Source organism: Erinaceus europaeus, chromosome 1 (genome assembly GCF_950295315.1).
Source record: "Erinaceus europaeus chromosome 1, mEriEur2.1, whole genome shotgun sequence".
Taxonomy (NCBI): domain Eukaryota; kingdom Metazoa; phylum Chordata; class Mammalia; order Eulipotyphla; family Erinaceidae; genus Erinaceus; species Erinaceus europaeus.
This window is the reverse complement of record NC_080162.1, coordinates 56,697,262-56,724,882: the sequence shown is the minus strand read 5'-3', so window position 1 is coordinate 56,724,882 and position 27,621 is coordinate 56,697,262. Positions and strand designations below refer to the sequence as shown.

The window sequence follows — 27,621 nt, the reverse complement described above, 5'->3', positions numbered from 1 at the left end:
AAAGGAATGGAATGGGTGGGGATCTTTCAGGCAAAACGGTGATTATGTAGATAGGCCATAGTATCAGGAATGCAGGGTGGAGCAGGGGGAGCTGGCTTAATGTTTTAAGGAATGCCAGGCTCCTGGAGGCAGAAAAATGCAGGGGGCTTTGTGAGGCTCCTCACAATTTCCCAACATCTCCCCCTTTCTTTTTATCTAAGAGCTATAGTATCAGGAATGCAGGGTGCTTTGCGAGGCAGGGAGTGTGATAAGATGGGGCAAACCTTTGGGGTTACTCCTCTCCCTTTTTGCTCAACCTCTCCTTACAGAGACTGATGAAGGTCAAGCCCTGCCAGGCTCTACCACATCCTCACAATTTCCCGACAGTAGGGTACAGGTGGGTTTCCTTTCAAAGTGCAGTGTCTACCAGTTGCATTAGAATCACCAAGGGATTGTTAGCAGCGCAAATTCTCTGGTACTACCCTGCATATACTGGGTCTGGAAGTCTGGAAGCCGGGCACGCAAACCTGACTCTGAACAAGTTCTCTCTGAAGTTTCAACACACTCCTCTAGCCTGCCAAAAATCCTGTAGCAGGTGATAAAGGTTTGGGGTAATGCTTGCTTCTGTTCTTAAGACTAAAACAAAAGCAAAACAAACAGGAAGAGAGTAAGGAGAAGTGAATTTCCTTGTTGAGTGGGCAGAACAAAAGCCACATACAACTTGAGAGCTTGTTGGGGGGGGCAGTGTGGGGTAGAGGCAAAAATAACAGCGCTGGTGTCTGGTCCGCATAGGAGAATTATGTTGGTTTTGGAAAGTGATCATGACACGTTCTGTGCAGCCTAAACCAAGTACAACTTGAAATAGTTAAAACTTATCTCTGCTGTAAACTCCTAGTTCCTTTTATTCGCCCCAGAAAAGTACCCTCAGGAGAAAATGTTGGGATTCCTTCTGATCTTCTGAAACTGTATTTCTGATACAACCTTCCACTAGTAGGGAAAAAAAAAAAAAAAAACCACAATCCCCCCCCCCCCATACACACACCATAGGAAGCAGCAGGACCGGCGCCATCACCCCAAGAAAACTCGGTCTTCTTCCAGCCACACCCCCTGCGGCCGGTTCGGTCTGCTTCCCCTGACTGTTCCCAAAGATAAATAAACCACTCCTTGTTTTTTCCAGACCTGAAATTAGCGGTGACTCACAGAGCACCCTGAACAGCCAAGGCCACAGTCGCCTCGGAAAGGAGGAAAAATGTGCAGATTTTTCCCCTCACGCGAAGCAACGACGTGCCCTACTGGGCCAATCAGGGGAGGATGGCGGGAATCGCACCAAAGTAGGTAAAAAAATGCTGGGAGGCCTCCCCAGCGCCCTGGCCCGCCGGCGCCCCAGCTCTACGTCCCGCGTCCCCCCCTCCCCGCTCCCCGGCGCCCCGCCCGCCGCGACTCGCCTCCAGGCCCCGCCCCCCAATTGCCGCGCACACCTGGACAGGTGGCCGCTTCCAAATAAGGGCATCGGCGGTGCGGTGGGCGGGGCCACTCGGGACCCCGCCCCCGAGGGTTAAAAAATTTTTTTTTCTAGGGCCGCCGCCCTGCGTCATTTTTTTTTCCGTCCGCCTCTCGACGGCTGGTGCCACGCTAGTTCCGCCTTGTCGTCCCTAGCAGTTGAGGAAGGTTCACTTCCAACCGCTCAGACCCTCTGCTGCGGTGGAGAGCAGCCCATAGTCTCTCTCCGCTGGAGGAAAGACTTCTCGCCCCCGCCCACGGGCTGCTGAGCCCCGCGGCAGCCCAGGAGGGGCGTTGCCAGGTCGGCCAGTTGCGTAGCGACGGCGGGCAGTGCGTGACGTACGCCGTCGCGTTTGGGCCTGAGGCGCGCGCCCGTGTGCCCGCCCCTTGGTAGGCTTGCGCCTCGCGTCTCTTCCTCGCTCGGCTCCACTGCGCCTAGGCGGACCCTCCGCAGACTCGCCGTCGGCCGGCTCCCTCTCCAGCGTTCCTGAGACCCCCGCGGCCAACATGGTGAGTATGGAGGAGTACGAAGCGTGGGCCGACGCGGCCGGGGCGACAGTGACACAAGTCGGGGGGGGGTGGTGGTCGCACCTGAGGGGCGAGCACCGCGCCCCAGCTCCCCGAGGGCCCCGGCTTCGGGCACTTCCGGGCTTTGCAGTGGGGTGGGGGTGGGGGTCTCCGTCTTCCCGACTCCCGCCGACCCGGAGTCTTGGGGCGGCTCCCGGGCCGCGGCTTCGTCGCTCGCAGCTGCTGCGCGATCCCCGCCCGGGAGCCTGGCCTCTGCACTTCCTCCCGCCGGGGCCTTGGCGGGGCTCGGGCGGGCCGGGCTGCCTCCCACCCCCTCGCGGAGATCGATCGAGGGGGCCGAGCCTGGGCGGGGGGCATCGGGTGTCGGGCGTCGCAGGCCCCTCTCCGGCCCCACCCCCGGCCGGGCTCCGAGGCGGAGGGCGGCTCGCCCGGGCTAGTTCCGGCCCGTGAGCGCCGGGTAAGGGAAAATAGACTTTGTTGACCAACCCGAGAGGGCGGAAGCATCCGCAGGCGCGCGGCCCTGGCATGATTAAGCCCGGCGTGGCTTTGCAGCCGCTTTGTTTGCCGTATCTGGCAATCGGCTTCCCGCTGCTCTCCAGGTGCTGCCTGGCGAGCTTGGCAGCGCCTCCTTTAGCCCTCGCCGGCCCGAGCCCGCCCCGGGTGGCCCGACCTCCTCCTTCACCAGTAACTAGTTTCCTCTTAACAGGACTTAGCGTGCAAGGCCCACGCTAAATGAGGCTGGGATGCTAATAAAAAGCGAACGAAAAAAAGCATTTGCCAAGCCCGTTAAAACTTCCAAGTCACTAAGACCCCCCCCCCCCCGCCCCCAAACAGATGCCCAGCCGGTGCCCGAGGATGGACACTTGTCTTAACCGACGTGTTCTTTCCACCCCAACCTCGTCGGCCCTGGTGTGCTGTGAGACAGCTTTCTTCACCGAGCGGTCAAGGAGAACATTTTGTCTTTTTTTTTTTTTTCCTCCTGTCGCCTGCGCAAGCTATTACCATTTTTGGTCAATGATTTGCACGCAAAGGCTTACCAGACTTTGCTAGAAATATTACCCTGTTATTGCCCCTGTCTGCCTGGAAGCGGTTGGTATCAGTTTATCGGCATGTAAAATGTTTTCAGTGAATAACACTTTGGGCTTTCTGAAGGTATTGTAACATTCATGACTAAGCAGGCCTGGCCCATTAGTTGAGGCAAAAGGTTAACCGGTAGTTTGCTGATAACTGAAAATATGTTTTAGGAATTTAGCATTGTGAACATTTTGATGCTTTAGTTTAATCTTAAACTGTAAGCTGCAAAAAGAATTTACATCTTAAGACTTTGAAGCCTTTATAAAAGTGTACACTTTCTGTAATACCTTCAATCTAAGAGTCTTGAGTTACACGTTTAGAGCCATCAACTCAGACAAAGTGGGCTGGAGCCAATTTAGGAGCGTTTGGACTTGATAGTGTTTAAAAAAATATATTTATGTATAGAGAAATTGAGAAGAAGGGGAGATAGAGGCAGTCCCCTGCTTCACGGCTGGGGAAACCGTTCTCCTTGCAGGTGGGGACTGGGTCCTTGAACCTAGGTCATTGTATATGAGGCCCTTTGTGTTCAACTAGCTGTGGCCCTGCCCAGCTCCCTTGACTTGATATTCTGTATTTAATAAAAAAATTTTTTATATGTGGAAATAGTAACAAGCATTTTAACTTTTGATTAAATGCTCTATTGCCAAGTTTGAACTTTAGTTAAAGCTTCTGTATTTCAATTGTATTTTATTCAAATAAAGTGAAGAAAATACTGTACTGGTTCTTGGAGGAAGAGGGAAAAAAAACAAAACAACAACAACTAAGCAAGACCTACAGATTCCATGTGCAGACCCCGAGGAGGTCAAAACGACCTACCTTGTTTTGGGTGCTTAGAGAGTGGAGATTGACCCCTTTCAAAGATTACTCTTGCTACTCAGCTCTAGGAGCACCGAGCACCTCAAGTCACTCCAGCTACAGAGAACAGAGTGAAGGTGGAGTTTCTTTATTTCAGATTTGAGCACTCTGTATTTGAAACTTTTTAGATTTGTTGATTGGATGTTCGGTTCCAACATTTCTAATTTTTTTTTTAAGATTAATTTTTAACTGCTGACTTTTTTTTTTTAACATTAGCAAAATCACTACCTGGTACTCTCCAAGTGTTCAAGAGGTACTTAAGGAATAAAGCAATTTGAAATCAACTCGATATATCACCCAGGGCACTTTAAGATGAGATTTCATGTTTTCCATGTCTTAGTTTACAACCCCTCCTCAACCCCCCATAAAAAACATCTGCCCTCCACACAAGTCATATGTACACGTTCTGAGCAAATCGTCAGTAAGTGCTGGTTCCCTTACCAGATTACCATCAAGTTGCTAGGAGTATTTGCTCATTTTTTTTTCCTGTTTGTTGATTAAGACATCACACAGAACTTGCCTAGTTCCTCTTCTAACCAAGTGTGTGTGCATTGCTGCATGTTTGCATGACTGAGCAGTCTTTTTAAAAAAATGTATTTATTTGCTTTTAATAGAGCACTGCTTAGCTCTGGCAAGATGTGTTGCTGGGGATTGAACCCGGGTCCTCAGCCTTGTAAATGCTGTTTTCGGCTGATGAGCTGTCTGTCTGCTGGGTCTTCTGAGGGTAGTCTTGCCCCTTAAGCGGAGGAAGGGCCTATGTGACTGGCAAACCTTAACTTTATTTTAATCAGAACTCTGCACTGATAAACTTAGCTAATTGGCTTACACTGGTTTACAGCTATATTCTTCCATGACACTTAGCAAAAGAAAAAAAATAAACCCGTATATGTATGCATGTTTATGCTTATATATAAACTTTAATGCTTTATATACAATTCTGTTTAGTAAAGTACATTCTACATGGTTTATATATAATGCACAGTATATGCTATATGTAAGTCAATGTCTTTATCAGAGAAAGAGTCATCAGAGTACTGCTCAGCTCTGGTATATGTGGTGCTGAGAATCAAACCTGGAATCTTACAAATACAGCTATTGTGTATTACTGTTTACTTGTCTCTTGCCCCCAAACCTTTTACTTATCACAGTCTAGTGGACTAGTTTGGCCATATGTTCATAAAACAGACTGTACAGCATTAATTGACTTGTGACCTTTTTAAACTCCAAATCATTTGAAAATAACTAAGAAAAAAATTGAAACATCTGAAGTAGAAAATTGTACAGAGTAACATTCCTTTGTACCAAAATAAAGAGGTTATTATTATTGCCGTATTCAGGTTATTATGTTGCCATTACAGCTTAATATGCATCTTTTCTCCCATCCCATTCTCTTCCTTCTTCAGATACCCCCTGCTGTATCAAAAACACAATGTACCAACCAGTTCAGGAGATGATTTTTTTTTTGGGGGGGGGCAGTTGCAAGTGGAAGAACATTAATTAAAGAACATCAGGGAAAAAAAGGCGGAGGGGCAGTGGAGAGGCAGGGACCTGGGCCACATAAACTAGGAAGTTTTGAGGAAGCATGGAATGAGCAAGGCCATATCCTTTTGTTATTTGCTTTGCAGAGCACAAAATGGTGGGAGTGAATTTAGACCCATCTCCCTCCCTCTCTTCCTCCCTTTTTTTCCCAGAGCATGTGTAATTTTGGCTTATGGCAGGACAGGATTGAATATGAAAGTCTTTTGCATAACCCATTATTCTATCCCGCACCCAGGTTTAGATTTCTTAACCAACGAATTGCTTTTTCACTGCTTTTTAGGCACTCAGGGTCAGATAAAGATCATCATAGTCACCTGATACTGACTTACCCATCCTTTAATATTCCCATGCATCTGTACATAATATATTGCCTTGTATTTTTAGTTTTTCTACAAATTAATGTTTCATGTGTCATTTTGTAACTTTACAAATTAAACTTGGTGTTTCTTAATGGAGATGTGGATGATTTTGGGTTTTATTGAATGGCTATATCTCTAGTTCTTTTTAAACTGCTGAATAGTTTTCAATTTATGACTATAAATTTATCCATTCTCCTTACTGATGGACAATGGAACATTTCCCCCAGTTTTTTGTCATTTAACTTATTTCTATTGAAACTGTTTTGCAGTGGATGGTTTCCATGTTATATGTTATTTGTAGCCACAGTGATTATCTCCTCGTTATATATTGATAGCTAGAAGCGGAAGCCCCAGGTTGGACGGCATGCTTATTTGTTTTGTTATGAGGAGAGGAAACCAGAGCATTACTCTGGCACATGTAATACTGATAGTACCTCATGCTTAAGAATCCATTGCTCCAACAAAGGATCCCCTCCCCCCATCTTATGTACTCTTTACTCCACTAATGACGGTTCTAGTTTGCACCTCATCTGCTACATTGTAAACTTTTGTTTCTTCATTTCTTCTCCTCTGTTAGTATAATGGGACTTAAACCTTTGCTAGTATGATTGGTGTGAAATGACTTCTCATTCTTTTACTTTGCAGGCTTTTGATTAGTATTAAGTTGAGCGTCTTAATGTTTACTGCAGCTAGTTTGTTTGTGGGACCACAAATGAACAAATTCAGGGTTACAAGAAAAATCAGGGACTTGGAATAGCACACACTTTTCAAGCATGGGCCCCAGTTCAGTCCACAGAACTGGACAGGAGAGCACCATGGACAGTATAGCTGGTGGAGGGTGGAGTGTTGTAGTGGTGCCATCTCCTCCTGCTTGTTTTCCTTCTTTTCTTTAAAACAAAAGAAAAGTTGGCCCAAGAGATCACTCAGTGGTGGCACTGTATATGTTTGAGACTGAATTTATTTGATTGTGCAGCACAAAGAAAAGAAAATCAAGAACACTGTCAATACTGGCATCATATACTGAGTACTGATAGCCCTTTTCACTGATAATTATGCCCCCCCCCCCCGTACCTCCCAAGCTGCTAAGAGTTTGATACTCTTAATTCTACCCACTTTGGTTTTGTTGTCAGACCCTAGTAATGGTAGACTGTGGGGTAATTAGGATATAGTTCCATTTCTGCCAAGGACCACAGGGATTGGGATCCTTTGCTTTATGTGCAACTCCCCCCCCTTTTTTCCTAGACAATTCATTTATTCAAAATGTTGGGGGGGGAAATAATAATGGTAACTCTACTGACTGCTTAATTTTGCTGTGAATATAAACCATCTCTAAACCATAACCACAATTGGTTTAAATTGGTGTCTTTTTATTTTAAATATCTCCAGCGTCTGTGCCCTGTAGCATATTTCAATTGTCCATGATTATGATACTCAGTGATTTACATCAAATACTTCAGAAAATACTTAACACTTTACTAGTCCCTGCCTTCTTACTTTGATGTTAGAAGTAAGACATTTTCACTTGAAATTGTGCTTTGAAAAACTGTTTCTGGCCATTTTCACTGAACTTATACCTTTGGGAGAAGTATAGAAAAAAAAAAGATTGGCTCTTTTTAGGGACCATCAAACAGTTAAGTAATATTTATAGTCTAGATTGATACCCAGTGCCTGAAAATAAATCTTTTTTTTTTTTTTTTTGTCTCCAGGATTATTGCTGGAGCTTAGTGCTGGCACTATGAATCCACTGCTCTTGGCGGCCATTTTTTTCCTGTTTTATTGGATAGGACAGAGAGAAATTGAGAAAGGATAAAGAAGGGGAGAGAAAAATAGACACCTACAGACCTGCCCCACTGCTTGTGAAATGACCTCCCTTGCAAGTGGGAGCCAGGGGCTCCAACCCGGATCCTTATGTAGTATGTGCACTTAACCTGGTACGCCACCACCACCTGAACCCCTAAAGATAAATCTTGTAGTCAGTCTTGTAGTACTTATGTGTCCATGATTGCATCGGTATATTGAAAAAATTGATTTTATGTAGCCTTTGGCGCCCCCCCCCCCCCCCCCCCAGCACTGCTTGGCTCTGGCTTATGGTGGTGTGGGGAATTGAAACTGAGACCTTGGAGCCTCAGGCATGAGAGTCTCTTTGCATAACTACTGTACTATGGCTTCCATCCATGGATTTTTTAAATTAAAATTTTATTTATTTTGTTGATAGGATGGAAATTGAGAGGGAAGGTTGTCCAGGGGAGGTGTACCTATGGCTCTGCTTCACTGCTTGTGAAGTGTCCCACTGCAGGTGGGGACCAGGGGCCTGAACCCAGGTCCTTGTGCATGGTCACACGTGTACTTAACCTATTTGCCACACCTGGCACCTTAAATAGATCTTTTAAAAGCAGTTGACTTTAGTAAAATGTGATTACATTTTTAAACATTTATTCACAGCTAACATACTCAAGCGGTGAAACATTGCAAGAGGCTCTTCTTATTGCTATTATTCAACATAATATTGGAAGTCCTAGCCAGAGTGTTTAGATAGGAAACAGAAATCTGTATTTGAAAAGAAGTAGAACTATTTGCAGGTGTCATGTTAATAAACGAATCCTAAACATTTCACTAAAATACTATTAGAAATAAACCAGTACAGTGAAGTGGAAGACTACAAAATCTATATACAAAAAGCTGTTGCATTTTCATATGTCCATAATAAACTAGAAGAGTAAGAAAACAATCTTATTTGCAGTCATAAAAAGAATTAAGTACTAGGAATAAACCACAAGAAAGAAGGACTCACACATTGAAAATTATGATACTGTTAAAAGAAGTAGGCAAATAAAGTAATGAGCCATGCTAATACCATACTCATGGAGTAGAAGAATTCTGTGCAGAGCAGTATTTAGACTTAATGCAATAATCCTTATAAAAATTTCAATGACATCCTTCAAGGAAAGAGAAGAAATGATACTGAAATGTGTATGAACCCACAAAAGACTCCAAATAAAGCAATTCTGGGGTGAGGATGGGAAGGGGGAGGAAGGGGGAGAAAGAGAAGGAAAGAATGGCAGTATCACATTGTCAAACTTCAAACTATACTAAAGTCTGTAGTAATCAAAACAGTGTGATACCAAAAGTACAAATAGGTACTTGGACCAATGGAATAGAACTTAGAGCCCAGAACTCTTTACATATGTGTACAGTTAATTTTACAGCTAAGGAGCTGGGTATATAAAATGGAGAAAGTCTCTTTTGTAAATGGTATTGGGAAGACTGGAGTACTATCTGAAGTCATACAGAAAAGTCAGCTCAATAACTCAGTAGATTAAAGACTTGGATATTACTCACAAATAAAAAAACAGGAAGAAGAAGGAAAAAAAAGCCAGATGTTACACCTGACTCAATAAAATAAATACCAAAAAAAAAAAAAAAGACAAAATTACCCTGTGATATTGACTTTGGTGATATCTGGGGATTTGACTCCAAAGGGAAACAAAAGCAAAAATTAGCAAATGGGAATACATCAAACCAAAAAGCCTCTGTACATCAAACAACAAAACCTGTACAAAAGAATAGGCATCCTGCTGAGTGAAAGAATATTTGCAGATCGTACATTTATGTCTACTAACATACAAAGGGCTACTAACACTCTGTAAATAAATCACAAAACTAAAACCAAAATAACACAAAAAGCCAAAATGGGGAGAAAAGCTAAATAGACATTTAGCTAAAGAAGACATACACGTGGTCAGTCAGGCTCACAATTTGCCTGTCATTTACCAGGCAAATGAAAATGACAGTGAAATGTCAGCTCATCCCATTGAGAATGACCTATATTAAAAAGACCAGAAATAGTTTTGGTGAGGGCATGGAGAAAAAAAGAACCCTTGTGCACTGTTGCTACGAGTATAAATTGGTCCAGTCTCTATGGACAAACAGTATGGAAGCTTTTCAAAATACTGAGAATAGATATACCAGCAGATCTGTTCCCAGGGCTCTGTCTGACAGACTATGTATGGTCAGTGACTAACCACATATAGGACAGAGACCATATCATTTAGGTATATAGTAGGCTGTACACCTAGACTTGAATAACTATACTCTGATCTTTGCACAATGACAAACTTGCCCAACAGTGCATTTCTTGGAAAGTGTGCTGTCATCCAGGTAACACATAACTATTTGCAATAAAATATTACTCAGTTATTGAAAGAAGGAAATGTTGCCATTTGGACAATTTGGGTATCTGGAGGCCAGAATGTTAAGCAAAAGAAGCCAGAGAGATTTATGATTTCACTTAATGTGTACTCTTAAAGACACCACTCCCCATTAACTCAGCTCAGCAGATTGGTGTCTGTGGGGAGGTAGTAGGTAAAATGGGTGAAGGTAGTCAAAATGTACAAACTTCCAATTCTAAATATGTTCTGGGGATGTAATGTATAGCACAGCGTCTAAAGTTAATATTCTAGTATGCACTAGAAATTTGCTAAATAGTACATAGACCTTAAAATTTCACACAAGGGAAAAGTAGACTTAATTTATGCAGTGTTTCTGAAAAATGACGATAGGAGAACCAAAAATATTACAAGATCATTTAAAAAATTCTTTGGCTTTTTCTCCCTGAAAATCCTGAAGTTTGAGAAGTAGAGTTGCCGGATCATAGTAAAATATTGTTAGATTCTATTAAAGATTACTATGGTCTTATACTGCTTTTTTTTTTTTTTAAATATATTGACAGTTTACATCCCCACTGAAGTAGAGTTTCCCCTTTCCTTACATCCTTGCTTATACTTGTTATCTCTTTCTTTTTATTTAAAGATTTTATTTATTAATAAGAAAGGAGAGAGAGAGAAAGAACCAGATATCACTCTGGTACGTATTCTGCAGGGATTGAACTCAGGACCTCATACTTGAGAGTCCAATTCTTTTATCGACTGTACCACCTCCTGGACCACTTATCTCTTTTTTTGGGGGAGGGACATATCTCTTATCTTTTTTTGGGGGGCAGGGGCTCCTGGGGGGGGCGGGGCTTCCAGTAGAGACCAGAAGACCTGCTAGACAAATTCTAGAAGAGTTGTAACACTCTTTTTATAACAGATGTTCTAACAGTTGTATGCTGTTTTCATGTGGTTTTTGAGTTGCAGTAACCTGATAATTAGTGACGTTAAACACCTTTTTTCATGCAAATGCCATCCAGTTAAACACCTTTTTTCATGCAAATGCCGTCCATTTTTATGTCTTTGAAAAAATGTCCTGTTTGGATTTTTTGGTGATTTTAAAATCAGATTGTAATTTCCCCCCCTAGGTCTTTTTCTGTCCCCTAAATATGGTGGCATCATAAAATTGTTATAGTGCAACTCTAAGCATTAATATTTAGCTAGTTGAATTACTATTTGATCTGCATAGACTATCACAAGGACATTGTACTTTGCTATGAGGTGAAAGTTTTATGTAATTAAAATAATTTATAAATTTAATGTTTTGTCACTGTTTCTTTGGAATGAACCACTATATTAAGTTAATGTTAAATTAGAACATTTTATGGATTACTGATAGCCTATGTGGTGACACTGAGCAAATTTCAGAAAGATATTCCCTCTGGGTGATTTGGCATCAGTAGATGAGCAGATGGCACATTTTTGAACAGTTGAACCCCTGAAGGTGCATATCTTGACTAGTGGAACATAAATTTACTTCTGTCCTACCTTAGGGGAACACCTTTACGCAAGACTTAGCTTGTGAAATTCTTAGCAGCTCTGCACATTTTGAATTTACCAAGGGATTACGGATTTTAAAAAATAGTTTATTTTATTATTACTATTTTTACCAGAACATTGCTCAGCTCTGGCTTAAGATGGTGGTGGGAATTGAACCTAGGACTTTGGAGCCTCAGGGATGAAAATCATTTTGCATACCCATTATTCCCACCATCAATCAGAGTTCTGTGTTTATTTTCCCTTCATTGGAAACTGCAGTGGTTCTTCCAAGATGACAGATATGGGTTGACTACTATTTCTATAACATCTGCCTATCTCTACGTATTTTTGCCCATTTATGTTCCTGCCTTCTCTTCCTTTTTAAATCATTCCTACACGTATTACTACTTCTGAATATCTTTCCTTTTTGATCTTCTCTCTCTGGGTCCAGATAGAATTGGGTTTCAGAGTCTTCTAGTCATCTTTCCCTAACATTTCTTCCTCTCTGGGAGTATGGACCAAAATTCTTTTTGGGGTGCAGAAGGTAGGAGTTCTCGTTTCTGTAATTGCTTTTCCACTGGACATGGACGTTAGCAGGTTGATCCATCCCCCTAGCCTCTGGAGGATTAAGGACTTTATGTGTACTTGGTTGGTGTATATACTGAGCAGGGACAAGTTTTAGGACAGAACCTATTAATATTAGCTCACCAGATGACTTCCGTTTCTACTGTTGCATGTTTTGATTATGGCTATAGACTGTAGTTGTACCTAAGAGAATGGTTTCTAGTATCCACAGCATTTCATTACCCAGAGACTTAAATAAAAAGGAAGCTGGCTGAGTTTGATGGATCTCAGTGTCAGAGCACAGGACTTGCATGCCTGAGGCCTCAAAGGCCCCAAGTTTGATTCCCTGGCACCACCATATACCAGAACTGAACGATTGATACTCTCTAGTGTATGTGTTTCTCTTTCTCTAATAAATAAGTAAATAAATCTTAAAAATAAACATTACTTACATTGGTAACTTAGAGTAGAAGTTTTGGTTAATAGTAAGAGTCTTCTTTTAATGAGTGGTATTATTGACAGTCACTGATTTGCCTGATTGTTTTATTATCTATTTTCCTGAGTTGTGATTATCATAAATTGTTATAGATGATTTAACAGAGTTTTAGGAAGTATTAACTTGATTGAGTTAGAAGATTTGGGTAAGTCTGATTCAACTTTCTGTTGTTAGCATACTTTCTCTTCTGGTTAAAAATGTCTTTTGGGAGTCCGAAGGTAGTGCAACGGGTTAAGCGCAGGTGGCGCAAAGTGTAAGGACCGGGTCGTAAGGATCCCAGTTTGAGCCCCAATCTCCCCACCTGCAGGGGAGTCACTTCACAAGCGGTGAAGCCAGTCTGCAGGTGTCTTATCTTTCTCTCCCCCTCTCTGTCTTTCCCTCCTCTCTACATTTCTCTCTGTCCTATCCAACAACGATGACATCAATAACTACAACAGTAAAACGAGGACAACAAAAGGGAATAAATAAAGTCTTTTAAAATGCTACCAATTTTTTAAAAAGATATTCTTATAAAATTTATCTGGAATCTCACTATTGTAATACTAAGTGAAACGAATTTATTGCTATTATGTAAACTTTGCTTTAAAAATTCATGATTTCAGTTCTTTCCAAGTATTAAAATACAAGGTTTTTTTTCTAAGTATGTCTGATTTTTTTTTTTCCCCCTCTAGGTTATTCCTGGCCACTAGAAATGATCAACTGTAATTATTATAGTAAGCTAGAGTTAAAGTCCTTGCTGTTGGAGATACTATTTTATCACTGCACAGTATAGTAACTGAGGTTCCTGATGACATGAGTCATACATAAAGTTAAATAAATACTATTTCTCTGCCGTATTGAGTGAATCTATATTAAATTATTTGAAATAAAATAAGAGTAAATTTAAATAAAAATAACTTATTCAATTGCATTAATGGATGCTCAGTGGCACTACAGATAGTAAATGCAGTAGTGGCCACCACTCTATAGAAAGAACATTCACATGACCACAGAGAGCTGTACTGGGCAACATGCCTTTCTAGAACAGTAGGGCCTGTGGACTTAGTTATTATGGTCAGACTTCAAGTTGGTTGTAGAGAGAGTTATCTTAACATTCATTTTCATTGTGGTCATCTGTTTTCCTGTTTAAAGTATGACTAAGCCAAAAAGACCTACAATTTACCCTCCAAATCCCAGGGATAAAGATTGTCAGCTGGGTAGAATTAAGGAAGGATCTATTTGGCTCTCAAACTTCAGACATTTGTTTTGGACTTTCATATTTCTTCTGCTCTTTCATATTTCTCTGTTCTCCTTGAGTTTGTGAGTTTAAGTTCTTTATACAGACATGCCCTTACATTGTATTTTAAATGAAGGTTTAGTGGGAGATAAATTACATGTGTGTATTCAGTTCCCCATCTTAGCACAAGAAATATTGAGGTCACTTTTACTTGCTGTCTTAATGTTATTGCTCAGGGGCATTGATTATAGTAGCTCAAAGTTCAATATTTTATAGTTAATAATTTATCTGTTTCTAATGATGCTTTTTTGTTATAAATATTTTTATATTTATTTAATTTATTTATTCCCTTTTGTCACTCGTTTTATTGTTGTAGTTATTATTGTTGTTATTGATGTCGTCATTATTGGATAGGACAGAGAGAAATGGAGGGGGAGAGAAAGATAGACACCTGCAGACTGGCTTCACCACTTGTGAAGTGACTCCCCTGCAGGTGGGGAGCCAGGGGATTGAACCGGGATCCTTATGACCCGGTCCTTGCACTTTGTGCCACCGGCGCTTAACCCACTGCACTACTGCCCAACTCCCTCTAATGATGCTTTTTAAAAGCATAACAGAAATAAAGAAGAATCATGTTTAATAGTTCCTAGTCCTTTATTTATTTACCAGAGTTATCACTGGGGCATGGTACCAGCACTGTGAATCCACATAGTAGTTACACTTGGGTGTTCAGGTTGATAGGTTAAAAAAGACTAATAACATTGGTGTTTTCTGCCAGATGTTTGTAAATTTTGAAATTGTAATTATCTGCTATGCTATGTTCTACTTTAAATATTTGACTTTTTAGCTTAGGAAAATAATTTGCAAAATACTAATAATTTTATGAGATAGAAAAATAACTCATTCTTACTTCCTCAGTTAGGACTGGGTCAAATGTAAATGATTTTTTATTATGGAGCCAACAAAGCCAAGTGTCTTTCTGTGTTTACTGTAAAAATAGACCACTTTTTCTGGCATCGTGACTTAGAATAGATTATTCTGTCATGACATTTAATTCTTGGATTGGGCCAGATCACAAAAGTATTGAATTAAAAAACTCAGTGCTTCTTTCAGAGATTATGGCCTTTTTGTTAGACTTGATGTTTTTATTTGTGGTCTTCAATTTTAAAATAGCCAGTGTTTTATACCTGTATCATCTACTTCCCTGTTTGCTAGTAGTAACTTACTTAAAGAAGTTTACTTTTTAGTTAAAAGTTCTGCCAGAGAAGACTCAGGTTTGACACTTATTATGCCTCTTGAACAAATTAAAGACTGGTAGTCAAAGGAGACAGTATTCAGTGATATGATTATTTAACTTTGACTGTTGTGACATGTGGGTGGAGTTCTAAAAGCAACTGTTACTCTTCAGTGTTCACAGAACACAGAGAAACTGAAGTTGTGGATAACATATCTTTTCAAGGCAGTCACAAAACTGTAATAGGCAATTGTAATAGGCAATCTATTTCTGCCCTCAAAATTTTCCTTCCCAGTTATGCAGCAAATTTTGGTATTATATTCAGAGTATCCTTTAATGGTCTTGTTAAAACTTTGCAATTGAATATAACTGTACTTTTAAAAACAGCTTTGATTTTTTTTTTTTAACTTTTTAAAATGAAGTTTCTTAACAGCTGAGTAGTTAATATTTTAATAATCTGACTTTTGAGAAAAATTGAAAAGTGAATTGCTGGGAGAAGACTTCTAGTAAGTAAAAATTGAAGAAGAAATTATTTAATATAATTGTTACCATTTAATAAGATACATGCATTTATATACATGTGTACACACACCAGAGCACACCACTCATCCTGTGGAGTGATGGGGATCAAAGTTGGAGCATCATGTATACTAGGAACATGCTCCATTTTATTCCAGCTGCTCAGCTGAACAATTTACTGAACAATTGCTTTTTAAATATTCACCAAAATGCCTCTTTTGAGTTAACAAATCTCTGGGAATTCTTAACCATCACGAAGATGAACTTTTTAAAAAGTATAATTTTATGGTCCTATATATTTTATTTTATCTGAAACATCATTTTGTCAAAGAATTAATTGGCAGGGCTATAAGATACAAAGATATTTTGACTTTGGGTGTATTTTTGTACTATGTATGATTAATCCTCCTGAGTATATTTTTGTAAAGCATCTTTATCGCTATGGCTTCATTATAAAATTTAAACCTGTAGTAAAGAAGGAAAATAGTGGTCAACTAAAATTTTATTACAGTTCTTCACATCTTAAACCTTAATTTTAATGGTTGTTACCTGGAGCTTATTGGCAATGCAGAATCTCACTCCATCTGAGATACTCTGAATCAAAATCTGTAAGACCCGGCTCAGATTGTGGTGCACCTTGGGGCACATGGTACAATGCTGAAGGACCCAGGTTTGAGCCCCTGGTCTCCATCTGAAGTGGGGGAAAAGCTTCATGAGTAGTGAAGCAGTGTTGAAGGTGTCTCTCTGACTTTCCCTCTGTATCACCCCCTTCCCTCTCAATTTCTGGCTGTCTCTATCCAATAAATAAATAAATAAATAAATAAATAAATAAATAAATAAATTAGGACACTAAATTTAAAAAAAAAAATCTGTAAAACCTATATTTAAAAAAATCTTCAGATGGATTCTGTGTACTTTTGTCTTTTTTTTTTTTTTTTTTTCTTTTCCTTACCTTACGAGGACACTGCTCATCTTATTGTGATATTAGTAATTGAACCTGGGACTTTGGAGCCCCATTATGCTGTCTCCTGTGCACTTTAATATTGGATAGTAGCTAATGTAGTGTTTTCTCCTAAATAACATTTATAGGAGTGAGCTAACTGCAAAGATATTAAATTACTTGGTCAACGTTACAGCTAGTTCTTGGGGAAACTTCGGTTGAAACTGTTAACTCATAATTCTGGTGTTTTCATTTCAGGTTGTCTTCTATGGCTCTTTTGTTGTTGCAGCTGAATTTTTATTCTCCCCCATTCTCCCCCACATATAATAATCATAAATGGTTTAATATATGTGTGATCTTACAAAAAATTCAGTGTCTATTGTGAGGAGCTCAGATTTCTAGTTTTCTTATTCTTACTAGATAAGAATGCCTTAGACATTATTCTTATATACAAATTTATAACCAAAAGTTAAATATTGCATATATTTGGCAAGATAAACATTTTAATCCTTTTTCTGATTTTTTTTTTTTTTTTTTTAATAGGCTTCAGGAGTGCAAGTTGCTGATGAAGTATGTCGCATCTTTTATGACATGAAAGTTCGGAAGTGCTCCACACCAGAAGAAATCAAGAAAAGAAAGAAAGCTGTCATTTTTTGTCTCAGTGCAGACAAAAAATGCATCATTGTAGAAGAAGGCAAAGAGATACTAGTTGGAGATGTTGGTGTAACCATAACTGATCCTTTCAAGCATTTTGTGGGAATGCTTCCTGAAAAGGATTGTCGTTATGCTTTGTATGATGCAAGCTTTGAAACCAAGGAATCCAGAAAAGAAGAGTTGATGTTCTTTTTGTGGTAAGCATTAGAAATATCACCCCTCTGTAAAACTCAGAGTTATTCTCCCATTATTAACATTTGGAGAACTAGTTTCTGGGATCCAAGTAATTTTCACTTATGCTTCCTGTAGTTTTTTTTTTTTTAAAGATTCTATTTATTTATTAATGAGGAAGATAGGAAGAGAGAGAAAGAGCCAGACATCACTCTGGCACATGTGTTGCCGGAGATCGAACTCAGGACCTCATGCTTGAGAGTCCAAAGCTTTATCACTGCGCCACCTTCTGGACCATGCTTCTTGTAGTTCTTGTAATCAAATTTTGCTTACAGGATTTTATAAGACCTAAACTGGATTAATAATTTGTTGGACCCAAACTAAATTTTGACAAAAGTTTTTTTTTTTTTTTAAACAAAAGAGGATGATTTTCTTGAATATGACAGTCAGTAGTAGACTGCATACATTGCATATGTGAAGACTTGGGTTTGATCTTGGCATTGCATAGAAACAGCTAACAGATAGAACAGATAGATGGTAGAACAGTACTTTGTCTTACAATTTAAAAAAATTAAAAAGTATGATTCAGATTTCTTGGTGGGGGAAAGGATGCCTGTGTTTCCTCCTGACTACTTTTTAATTATTATTATTATTTTCTCACTTTGGAAAAAGAAATTGGGAGGGAAGAGGGACATAGAGAGGAAAGAGACACCTGCAGCTCTGCTGCTTATGAAACATCCCCCTTGCAGGTAGGTACCAGTAGCTTGAACCTGAGTCCTTGAGCACTGTAATGTTTGTTTTACCAGGTGTTAACCCCCCCCAACTACTTTCTAGAACACTGAGAAAGAAATTCAATATTACCAAATTCTTCTCTAATATGTTATGCCAAGAATTGACCTCCCACCTTGAAAAATATATATCCTCTACTTGTGTGTCTGGTTTGTTGATGTTAAAATTGGTTACTTTCATTGCCTGAAACTAGAAGGGACCCTGTTTGTAGGAGTCATGTAGGAGGGCCACTAGCCACTCAGCAAATATAGTTTCTTATGGAATTGCTAAATTTCCAGTGGTCATTAGCTACATGTGACTTGTGGCCTCTTTATTGATAAGTTAGGTGTAGAAAAATTTCTTCACTGTGGAAGTCTCTGTTGGACAGTATCCCTCCTATCCAAGTACTTACCAGGCCTGAACTTGATTAGCTTCTGAGATTTGACAAGATTGGGTATGTTCAAGATGGTAGGGCCGTAGGCAGACAACGTTTTTTTGCTAAAGAGTAAAAATGTGCTAGCAAGTGAATTATGTGGCCTTTTTGTTGAGAGGGTGTTTACATGAGCTATTCTGGTCTATAAGCAAATTAATATTTGAGGTTATGATTTGGTTAAAAATGTGCCCTTATTTCTTTATTTATTGGTATCATGTATTCCGTGTATAGGATTCTAACATTGTGAATATTCTCTAGCTTCTGAGGAGAATGGGAAGTGTTAACAACTCTGAATTTGGGGTGGTGTGAGGTGAGGGGTCCTCTAGGTATTTTGGCCTGATGTAGGGCGAGGGAAGGATGGCAGCTTAGCACTAGTTGTGTGCACCAGTAACTTGGAAGAAAACTGTGAAAGAATTTTGGTTTAAAGGAATGTAACTAGATCATGCCACAGTTCCATTTCAGTAGGCCTTTTATTGCACTTGATTAAGCCAAGGTGTTGTGAGGAATGCAAATAAGAAGTCTAGATGCATGTACTGGGGGCAATTTACTGTTCAACAAGCGTGGCAGCCACAGACATTGCTATGAAAAAGTTATAGTTACTGAGACTTAAAATGAGCACATGAAATTACTTGAGTGAAAGTGTATTCATTAAACTTTCATTTCTGCTACATAGCAGGTATTGTGCTAAGGCTTGGGAAAATAGCTGTGAATAAGACAGGCTTGTGCCTGGTCTTCTTGGCTTTAGAACTCTGAACAATATGGCAACAAGAGGTTTAGAACTTTAAATTGGTGGATATATCTTTTACCTTTATTCATTTTCCTAATTTTTAATACTTTTCTCATTGTGAATATGGTATGTTCATATTAAAGAACGTTTGATGGGCTGGGGAGATAGCATTGTGGTTATGCACAAAGACATTTGGTCCACTTTTTTTTCTTTTTAATTTTTTATTAGTGATTTAATATTGATTTATAAGATTGTAAGATAATAGGGGTTTCATTTCATACAGTTCCCAACACCAGAGTTAATGTGTCTCATTCCCTCTATTGGAAACTTCTGTTGTTTATCTCTCTGGGAGTATGGACCAAAATTCTTTTTGGGCTGCAGACTTTTGTAATTGCTTCTGTGTTGGACATGAGCTTTGGCAGGTCAGTCCATACCCCCAACCTGTTTTTACCCTAGAGGGGTAGGGTTCTGAAGGGACAAGGCTTTAGGACCCATTGTTGAGGTCATCTGCCCAGGAAAGTCAGCGTGAAATCTTAGTAATGCCTGCAACTTGGTGACTGAAAGGTGGTAAGATATAAAAGCAGAGCAAATTGTTTAATAAACAGGAACCTAAAAGTAGGAATAGAGCAGATGAAATTAGGGATCTTAGGGTGGAAAGAAGCTAGGAAGTCTATTTTAGGAATGTTCTGACCCGTGACTAGTACTTTTTGCTTGAGCTTGACAGCTAATATGTAGTAGGTGTACTAAAAATATGTCTAGAGAGGTGATGTCAGAGTTGAGAATAGGGCTAGAAAGCTGAATTAGGGCAGAGAGAAGCTCCCAAACTTGAAGAAAGCATATGAATACAATTAACTGTTTACCATATCAATCTGATCCAGGGATATCTATTCATATTTAGCACAGGTGCCTGTGTAACCTCTGTATCCCTGTCAGCCTGAGCTCAAAAGTCCGTGGTCACAGCTAGGAACTTTTTTTTTTTTTTTGCCTCCAGGGTTATCGCTGGGGTTGCCGAATCCACTGTTCCAGGAAACTATTTTTTCCCTTTGTTGACCTTGTTGTTTATCATTGTTGTGATTGTTATTGTTGTAGCTAGGAACATTGTAGGCTGCATTCATTTCAGGACCAGTCTTCCTCAAGTGACAGTATGTTGATCCAGCCTCCCTTCAGAGAGTGGGGTAGTCCCTACCATTGCTATTTTTTAAGTTAGGGCATGGTCCTGGAAAGGCCCACAAGAGAGCTTATGATAACATTCCTGATAGGAGTGACCAATGATGGTGGAGAGAGGAATCAAAAAGATTTCCTTGCCTTAGGCACCAAAGGTCCCAGGTTCAATCCCCAGCACCACCATAAGCCAAAGCTGAGCAGTGCTCTGGTAAAAATAAGTAAATAAATAAATAAATGTAAGTTAGGGGGAAAAAACATTAAGAAAACATTCAGAAAATAAAAGTACAAGGAAAAGGAAATCCATTGTTAATGTAATGTTTTGTGTACTTTTTAAAATTCTAGTGTTTTTTAGACAGTTTAGAGCCTAGGGAATGTCTTTTACAGTGCTTTAAAAGTCTGCTTATTGGGGCTGGATGCTATAGAGTGCACACATTATACTGTGTACCTGAGATCAAGCCTCTGGTCCCCACATACAGAGGGGAAGCTTCCTGAGTGGTGATGAGGTACTTTAGGTATCTCTGGCTCTTTCTCTCCTCTCTGTCTCCCTCTTCCCCCTCAATTTCTCTGTCTTCAAAATAAATAAGATAAAAATGTTAAAAGCCTGGCTATAGTAAAATCTGTAGTCTAAGTCTGAGAGATGTAGGATCTGTCCTTCTCTTGTTTTTGAAAAGTAGAATCTCTGCAGGTCCTGGAAGGAGCAGACTAGGTGAAGTACATGCAGCTCTTGGTGTTAATGACTTTTGAGTGTTTATAAATGTGGAATTGTTAAAAGTACCTAAAAGTGTTTAGGTGAATTTCATTTCTCTTGGCATCTCACCAGAATCAAATGGAGATAGGCCTGTAGGAAAACAGCTTGGAGCAGAGTAAGACATTTCACTGTTGCTGATGAAAGTAGAGAAACATGTGCTACAGTTACTCGAGCAGAAGGCACTGAAGTTCTCATAAGTGGAAGATAATTTTTAGAAAACAGTCCAAAGAAAGAATGCTAAAATTATGTTAGCATTTCCTCATTTTGCTTGGTTCTTTTCTGCATTTTGAAACTTTTTTTCTAACTAAAAGGTATTAAAAAAAGATGTTGTATAAAGATAGTTTTCAGTTTGAACTTAAGCCTGTCTTGATAAAAATGAAAAAGAAGTTAAAAACTTAAGACCCAAATTAGATAATGCAATGAATTTTCCAATATTGGTTATTTTATTATGGCTCCATTAATCTGATTTTAAATCATTGGTTTTCTGCCTCTCTCCCCTCAATGGTTCTTTTAATCTTGGCCAGCCTGACCTATCTTGCTTTTGTTGCCCTTGTTTTTCATTGTTGTAGTTTTTGTTGTTGTTATTGATGTTGTCATTGTTGGATAGGACAAAGAGAAATGGAGAGAGGAGGGGAAGACAGAGGGGGAGAGAAAGATAGACACCTGCAGACCTGCTTTACTGCCTGTGAAATGACTCCCTGTTGGTACGCTTCTAAATTCTGCTTCTAAGACCCCTTCTGTTTCACTGGTTTAATCCCCCCTGCTTAACTGTATTCTATTTACATAACCACTGTTAACTAAGCACTGCCCTGCCTCCAGGGCATTGGTTTAATCCTCATTGTTTTGCATGCTTTTTCCTTCTCCCCACCCCCTATCCTAGTACATCCTCTTCAGACCTGACACTTCCGCCTCAGGCTATATAAGGACGGGACTGTGATTAAAGCTAGCTTAGATTGTGCTGCGTTCCACATGAATAAAGACTGAACTGCCTACCACTCAGCCATGAGTCCCTGGTCGTCTCTCTCCCCCGCCTGTGAAGCTAGCCCGGCAACTCCCCTGCAGATGGGGAGCTGGAGGCTTGAACTGGGATCCTTACGCTGGTCCTTGTGCTTTGCGCCACGTGCACTTAACCTGTTGCACTACCACCCAACTTCCTATCTTGCTTATTTTTTTTTTAAAAAACGTTTATTTATTTATGGTCTAGAGAAAGAGAAATCAAGAGAGAATGGGAAGATAGAGAGTGAGAGAGTCACCTGCAGCACTGTTTTGCCGCTTGTGAAACTTTCCCCTGCCAGTGGGGACCAGGGTGAGACCTATTGTAGTATGTGCGCTCAACCACTTAACTGGGTATGCTGTGGTCCAGCCCCCTATCTGCCTAGCTATAAGTGTTACTTTCCATGGAAGTGGTAGAAAAATTGTGTGGTTAGAAGATCTTTACCAAGAGATTCTGAGGATCTTGATGATCATCCTATCACTGATATAATATTTAATCTGATGGAAATTCTTCTTCCTCTAAACAAGTTTTTTCTTTCTTTCTCCATTTCTGACATCCTCTATTCAGGGCACCAGAACTAGCACCTCTGAAAAGTAAAATGATCTATGCGAGTTCCAAGGATGCAATCAAAAAGAAATTTCAAGGTATGGTCTAGATTTACTTCCAAATATATGGGGGTGTGGTGAGTTCCTGGAATTGGGGCCGCATATTTTGTTTGCTTTTATTCTTATTTCTTCGGAGAAGCCTGGCTACGTGAAAGAAAACACTATCTTATTTGAGATTAAACTTAAAAGTTTGTAATTTGTGATGGTTCCTCTGCATCTAAAGTCACCTTTTTAATAACCCCATCAGACTGGTTTTACACTAGTTTGAGGTGCTGCCAGACTTCTCACATAGTAGATGGAGACAAATCTGTTTACATTGATCATACTAAACAATAAATTTGTTACTGCCTTTGAATGTAGTTGACATTAAAAACGTCGCAAAAAATAAATGTTTGTAAGTGGGAAACACTACTCTTTAGCTTTCCTTTGGAATGGTGTGATTTTTAGGTAACTGACTCATCTGTGTGCAAAGGAAGGTGCTCTCACCCCTTGAGTTGGTCAGTTGTATTTGATTTGCCACAGGGTGATTGGGATCCTGATGAGATGACCTGATTCTACTTAATATCTTCAGCCAACCAGGAGGAGAAATGTTGGTATGATGGAAAAAGAGCATGGGGCAGATTCCCAAAGGCCTGCACTGAGGGCTAAACTTACCTAATTGCTGTGTGGCATTGGCCTAAACTGCTTTACCTCCATGGGCTTTGATTCTCTCAGTTGTAATTTAAGTGGAAAGCCTCTTCTGGACAGCACAGGCTTAGTTGAAGAGCCTGTCCCACCACCTTTCCTGACATAACTGACTCGAGACAGCTGTACTGGCCAAGGTCACAGGGCTTGGCCCAGTGTGGTTCTCATTTTGTTTGTTTTACTCTAATTGATTTTTATATTCTTGTAGTAGAACAGGTTTGACCTAGCCTGTTTTACTGAGTCAGGAGAACAAAAGTCTTATTATTATTATTATTATTTTTTTGCTGAAGCCTGCTGGTATGGAGTTCAGATCTTGTTAGGTCCTGCATGCATTTGATTTGATGTCAGGCCATCTGCTAGAAGTGTGCTTCCTGGCTAGCTAACTAGTACTGTAACACAACTCAGCACTTCAATGCAACTGGAAAAAAATTAGAGTGAATTCTTCACATTTAGTTACTCTGCATTGCCATGCAGCAAATGGCATTGCTCCGCAGATGGCTTTGGTGATACTTTGTCCTTAGTTTACATTGTTTTTTTAATATTTATTATTTATTTATTCCCTTTTGTTGCCCTTGTTGTTTTATTGTTGTAGTTATTATTGTTGTTGTCGTTGTTGGATAGGACAGAGAGAAATGGAGAGAGGGAGGGGAAGACAGAGAGGAGGAGAGAAAGATAGACACCTGCAGACCGGCTTCACCGCCTGTGAAGCGACTCCCCCTGCAGGTGGGGAGCCGGGGTTCGAACCGGGATCCTTATGCCGGTCCTTGTGCTTTGCACCACCTGCGCTTAACCCGCTGCGCTACAGCCCGACTCCCTACATTTTTTTTTTTAAGAATTAAAATTTAAAAAAAATATTTACTTCCTTTTGTTGCCCTTGCTGTTTTATTGTTGTAGTCATTATTGATGTCGTCGTTATTGGATAGGACAGAGAGAAATGGAGAGGGGGGAGAGAAAGATAGACACCTGCAGACCTGCTTCACTGCCTGTGAAGCGACTCCCCTGCAGGTGGGAAGCTGGGGGCTCGATCCGGGATCGTTACGCTGGTCCTTGCACTTTGCGCCACTTGGCGCTTAACCCGCTGCGCTACCGCCCAACTCCCTGTCCCTTAGTTTTTTTTAATGCAGCTTACCACTTGCTTTACCTCATCAGGCCTAAGTGCTCCAGACCTGCTATGCTTTCAGCAGTTTTGATAATGGCCTTGAAATTACAGAAAGTCAGACACAGTGCTTTTTAAAAGGTAGAAGCTGTAAACAGAGAAGCTACTGTTTATATTTTCATAATTGAGCTTATTCTGTAGTGTGAGTTTTTCTGAGAAAGTAATGAGTAATACATTTTAAGCTTTCATTGTGCTAGAATTTTAAAAATACATTGTATACTCTTCTTCTAGCGTTTGCCATTGTATACTCTTAACCAGAGGAGCTACTTTCTAGAGCAAAAAAGATGGCACTGAATATTTCTCATCAATACAGTTAACTAAATAAGCTGCAGTCAAAACACTGGATTCAGTTTTGCTTTTCTTTTTAAGATAAATTATCACTAAACTTAATTTTTTGCAGTACAGCTATCATAGAGGTATACATTATAAATTATAAGAGAAATTTTTACAAACTAAGCATAATGGTGGCTGGTTTTTTTTGTTTGTTTGTTTGTTTTCTCCCCTCCCTCCCTTTTTCAATAGAACACTGGTAAGTTCTACCTTATGTGGTGGTGCTAGGGTTTGAACTTGGAACCTCTACTGTATAATGTCCCTGGTCCATGGTATTTTTTATAAAAATATTTATTCCCTTTTGATGCCCTTGTTTTTATTGTTGTAGTTGTTGTTGTTATTGATGTCGTTGTTGTTGGATAGGACAGAAAGAAATGGAGAGAGGAGGGGAAGACAGAGGGGGAGAGAAAGACAGACACCTGCAGACCTGCTTCACCGCCTGTGAAGCGACTCCCCTGCAGGCGGGGAGCTGGGGGCCTGAACCGGGATCCTTACGCTGGTGCTTTGTGCCCCCTGTGCTTAACCCGCTGCAATGCTGCCCAACTCCCCGTGGTATTTTTTAATTTAATGAGTAGCATCCTAAAAGTCTCACTTGTAGTCCTTCGCAACTTCCTCCATAGTATCCAATACCGTGACTTTTAATAGTATTAAATAGCTTTGATGTTAGTTATATGGATGGAATCACCCAGAATATATATGTGTGGTCTCTTTTAATAGCATTAGTCTTGTGAGAATCATTTCTTTTAATGCATGCAGTTATAGATTATTCTTATCCATTTTATAACTGGTCTTGTTTTAAAACAGATTGATATCTTACATAAAATTAAGTAATTGCCATAATTCTAAATAGAATTTTTTTTTCCGTAGGCATAAAACATGAATGTCAAGCAAATGGGCCAGAAGACCTCAATCGAGCTTGTATTGCTGAAAAGCTAGGTGGATCCTTAATTGTAGCTTTTGAAGGATGTCCAGTGTAGACCATCGTTCAGTGCCACAAACCTAAAGCTTCCATGTTCAATGTTATCCTCTTGCTATATAAGTAAAGCAGATACATAGACCAGCGTCTCACTGAGGGGGAACTGTCTTGTCATTTATTAGAGTAAGCTAAATATTCTTTTAAACATGTGCAAATGACCCTAAATAAATTTAAAACGGAAAGTTTTGATGTGAAATTAAATTCTTATTGGCCAAATGCCTGTTTTGATGAGTGATATAATGACTTTTGTTATGCTTATGATTTTTAATAATGCAGTTCACAAAACAGTACAAGGCATATGAGAAGAATTGTTGCAACTTTGCTAACCTCAGCAGTTACTTTGTTTCTTTTGCTTAGAGAATTGGACATAATCTGACTATAATTCTGGTCCAAATTCTTTATTTTCTTGAGCTAAACTAATGAAAAACTTTCTTACTGGGGAACAGCACTAATATACTACTAATAAGATTAAGTGCATCTTTTAATTCTACCATATGTGTAATAGAGATGCCTCACAAATTGTGAATGCTTAAAATCAGAGCTAATCTTCTAAGCACTGTTTCAAGTTGGGAATACCTGAAGCAGCTCTCCTCACTTGTTGGGGAGACTGTTCAGATAAAATGATCTTGCATCTTAGAAACCTTGGTTTGTCCTCAGGAGAATGTGCAATATCCTGTAACAATTGATTATAATACAAATTAGGGCTCCATTGTAAAACAATTTATTGGAAATGATCAGATGGTATATTGACAGGCTAGGGCACTTGTAATATCTTTGTGTCACCTTCAGAACTTTGTTGCTTCTGGTAAATAAAGTGTGGAAGAACATTAAGTACATGTTTATTCTGGGGACTGGGAGAACTTAATTTCCTAAAGCAGTTTGTTGACTGTATATGAAACGGAGACACGTGACACCACAGGAAGCCACTACATGATGACACATAGAAGTGATTGTCTTTAACATCACAGGCATAGTAACACTTTGAACCATATAGAGATGCACAGTTGACTTTAGAAGTAGCAATATTGGCTTTATGTAATAAAGGAAGCATTTTTAACTTATCTGTTGTGTATTCACTTGTGAAATGGGGATAAAAGATTTGTTCTGGGGGTTGGGTGGTAGCGCAGCGGGTTAAGTACAGGTTGGTGCAAAGCACAAGGACTGGCGTAAGGATCCCGGTTCAAGCCTTCGCCTCCCCACCTGCAGTGAAGCAGGTCTGCAGGTGTCTTTCTCTACCCCTCTCTGTCTTTCCCTCCTCTCTGTATTCCTCTGTCCTATCCAACAACAACATCAATAACAATAACAACAAGGGCAACAGAATGGGAAAAAATGGCCTCCAGGGGCAGTGGATTCATAGTGCAGGCACTAAGCCCCAGCAATAACCCTGAAGGCAAAAAAAAAAAAGAAAAAAAGATTTGGTCTTCGACATGGGATAAGTCATTGAGGTTTGGATATTTTGGACAATTAGAGTTAAGGTTACTTTTTTACTCTTAATGAGAAAATTGATATAAAAGTTGGGAACCTTTTTTTAAATACCAAATGTTTCTTCAAATGCCAAGTTTTTAATCACCTGATTTATTTGGGAGGCAAAAAAGTTTATTAGGCATTATTTAAAATATTCTTTCAGAGCTGTATTAAAAATAGTGCTGGCTACTGGTTCACTGATACACTGATTTTTTTTTTTTCTACTTCATAACAGTACTTTTAATGACTTTCTATTA

General features: G+C 39.8%; 1 protein-coding gene and 1 non-coding gene across 2 annotated transcripts; one reads left to right on the top strand and one right to left on the bottom strand.

Moving 5' to 3' along the window:
- The first annotated feature begins 1,594 nt into the window (after positions 1–1,594).
- On the top strand, positions 1,595–26,961 carry DSTN (destrin, actin depolymerizing factor). Its single transcript, XM_007525713.3, has 4 exons — positions 1,595–1,989; positions 17,034–17,341; positions 22,717–22,793; positions 25,792–26,961. The coding sequence occupies exons 1-4, from the start codon at positions 1,987–1,989 to the stop codon at positions 25,899–25,901; spliced, it is 498 nt and encodes a 165-aa protein (XP_007525775.2). The 5' UTR covers positions 1,595–1,986; the 3' UTR covers positions 25,902–26,961.
- On the bottom strand, positions 10,849–10,910 carry LOC132542836 (U7 small nuclear RNA). The gene has a single exon (XR_009553806.1). It is a non-coding gene; the product is annotated as a U7 small nuclear RNA (small nuclear RNA).
- Positions 26,962–27,621: the final 660 nt, after the last annotated feature.

Bases quoted from the DNA above. Each gene is read 5' to 3' on its own strand.
- DSTN (XM_007525713.3), top strand. The intron at 17,342-22,716 runs GTAAGCATTAGA...TCCTCTATTCAG, and splicing joins GAGTTGATGTTCTTTTTGTG to GGCACCAGAACTAGCACCTC. The intron at 22,794-25,791 runs GTATGGTCTAGA...TTTTTTCCGTAG, and splicing joins AATCAAAAAGAAATTTCAAG to GCATAAAACATGAATGTCAA.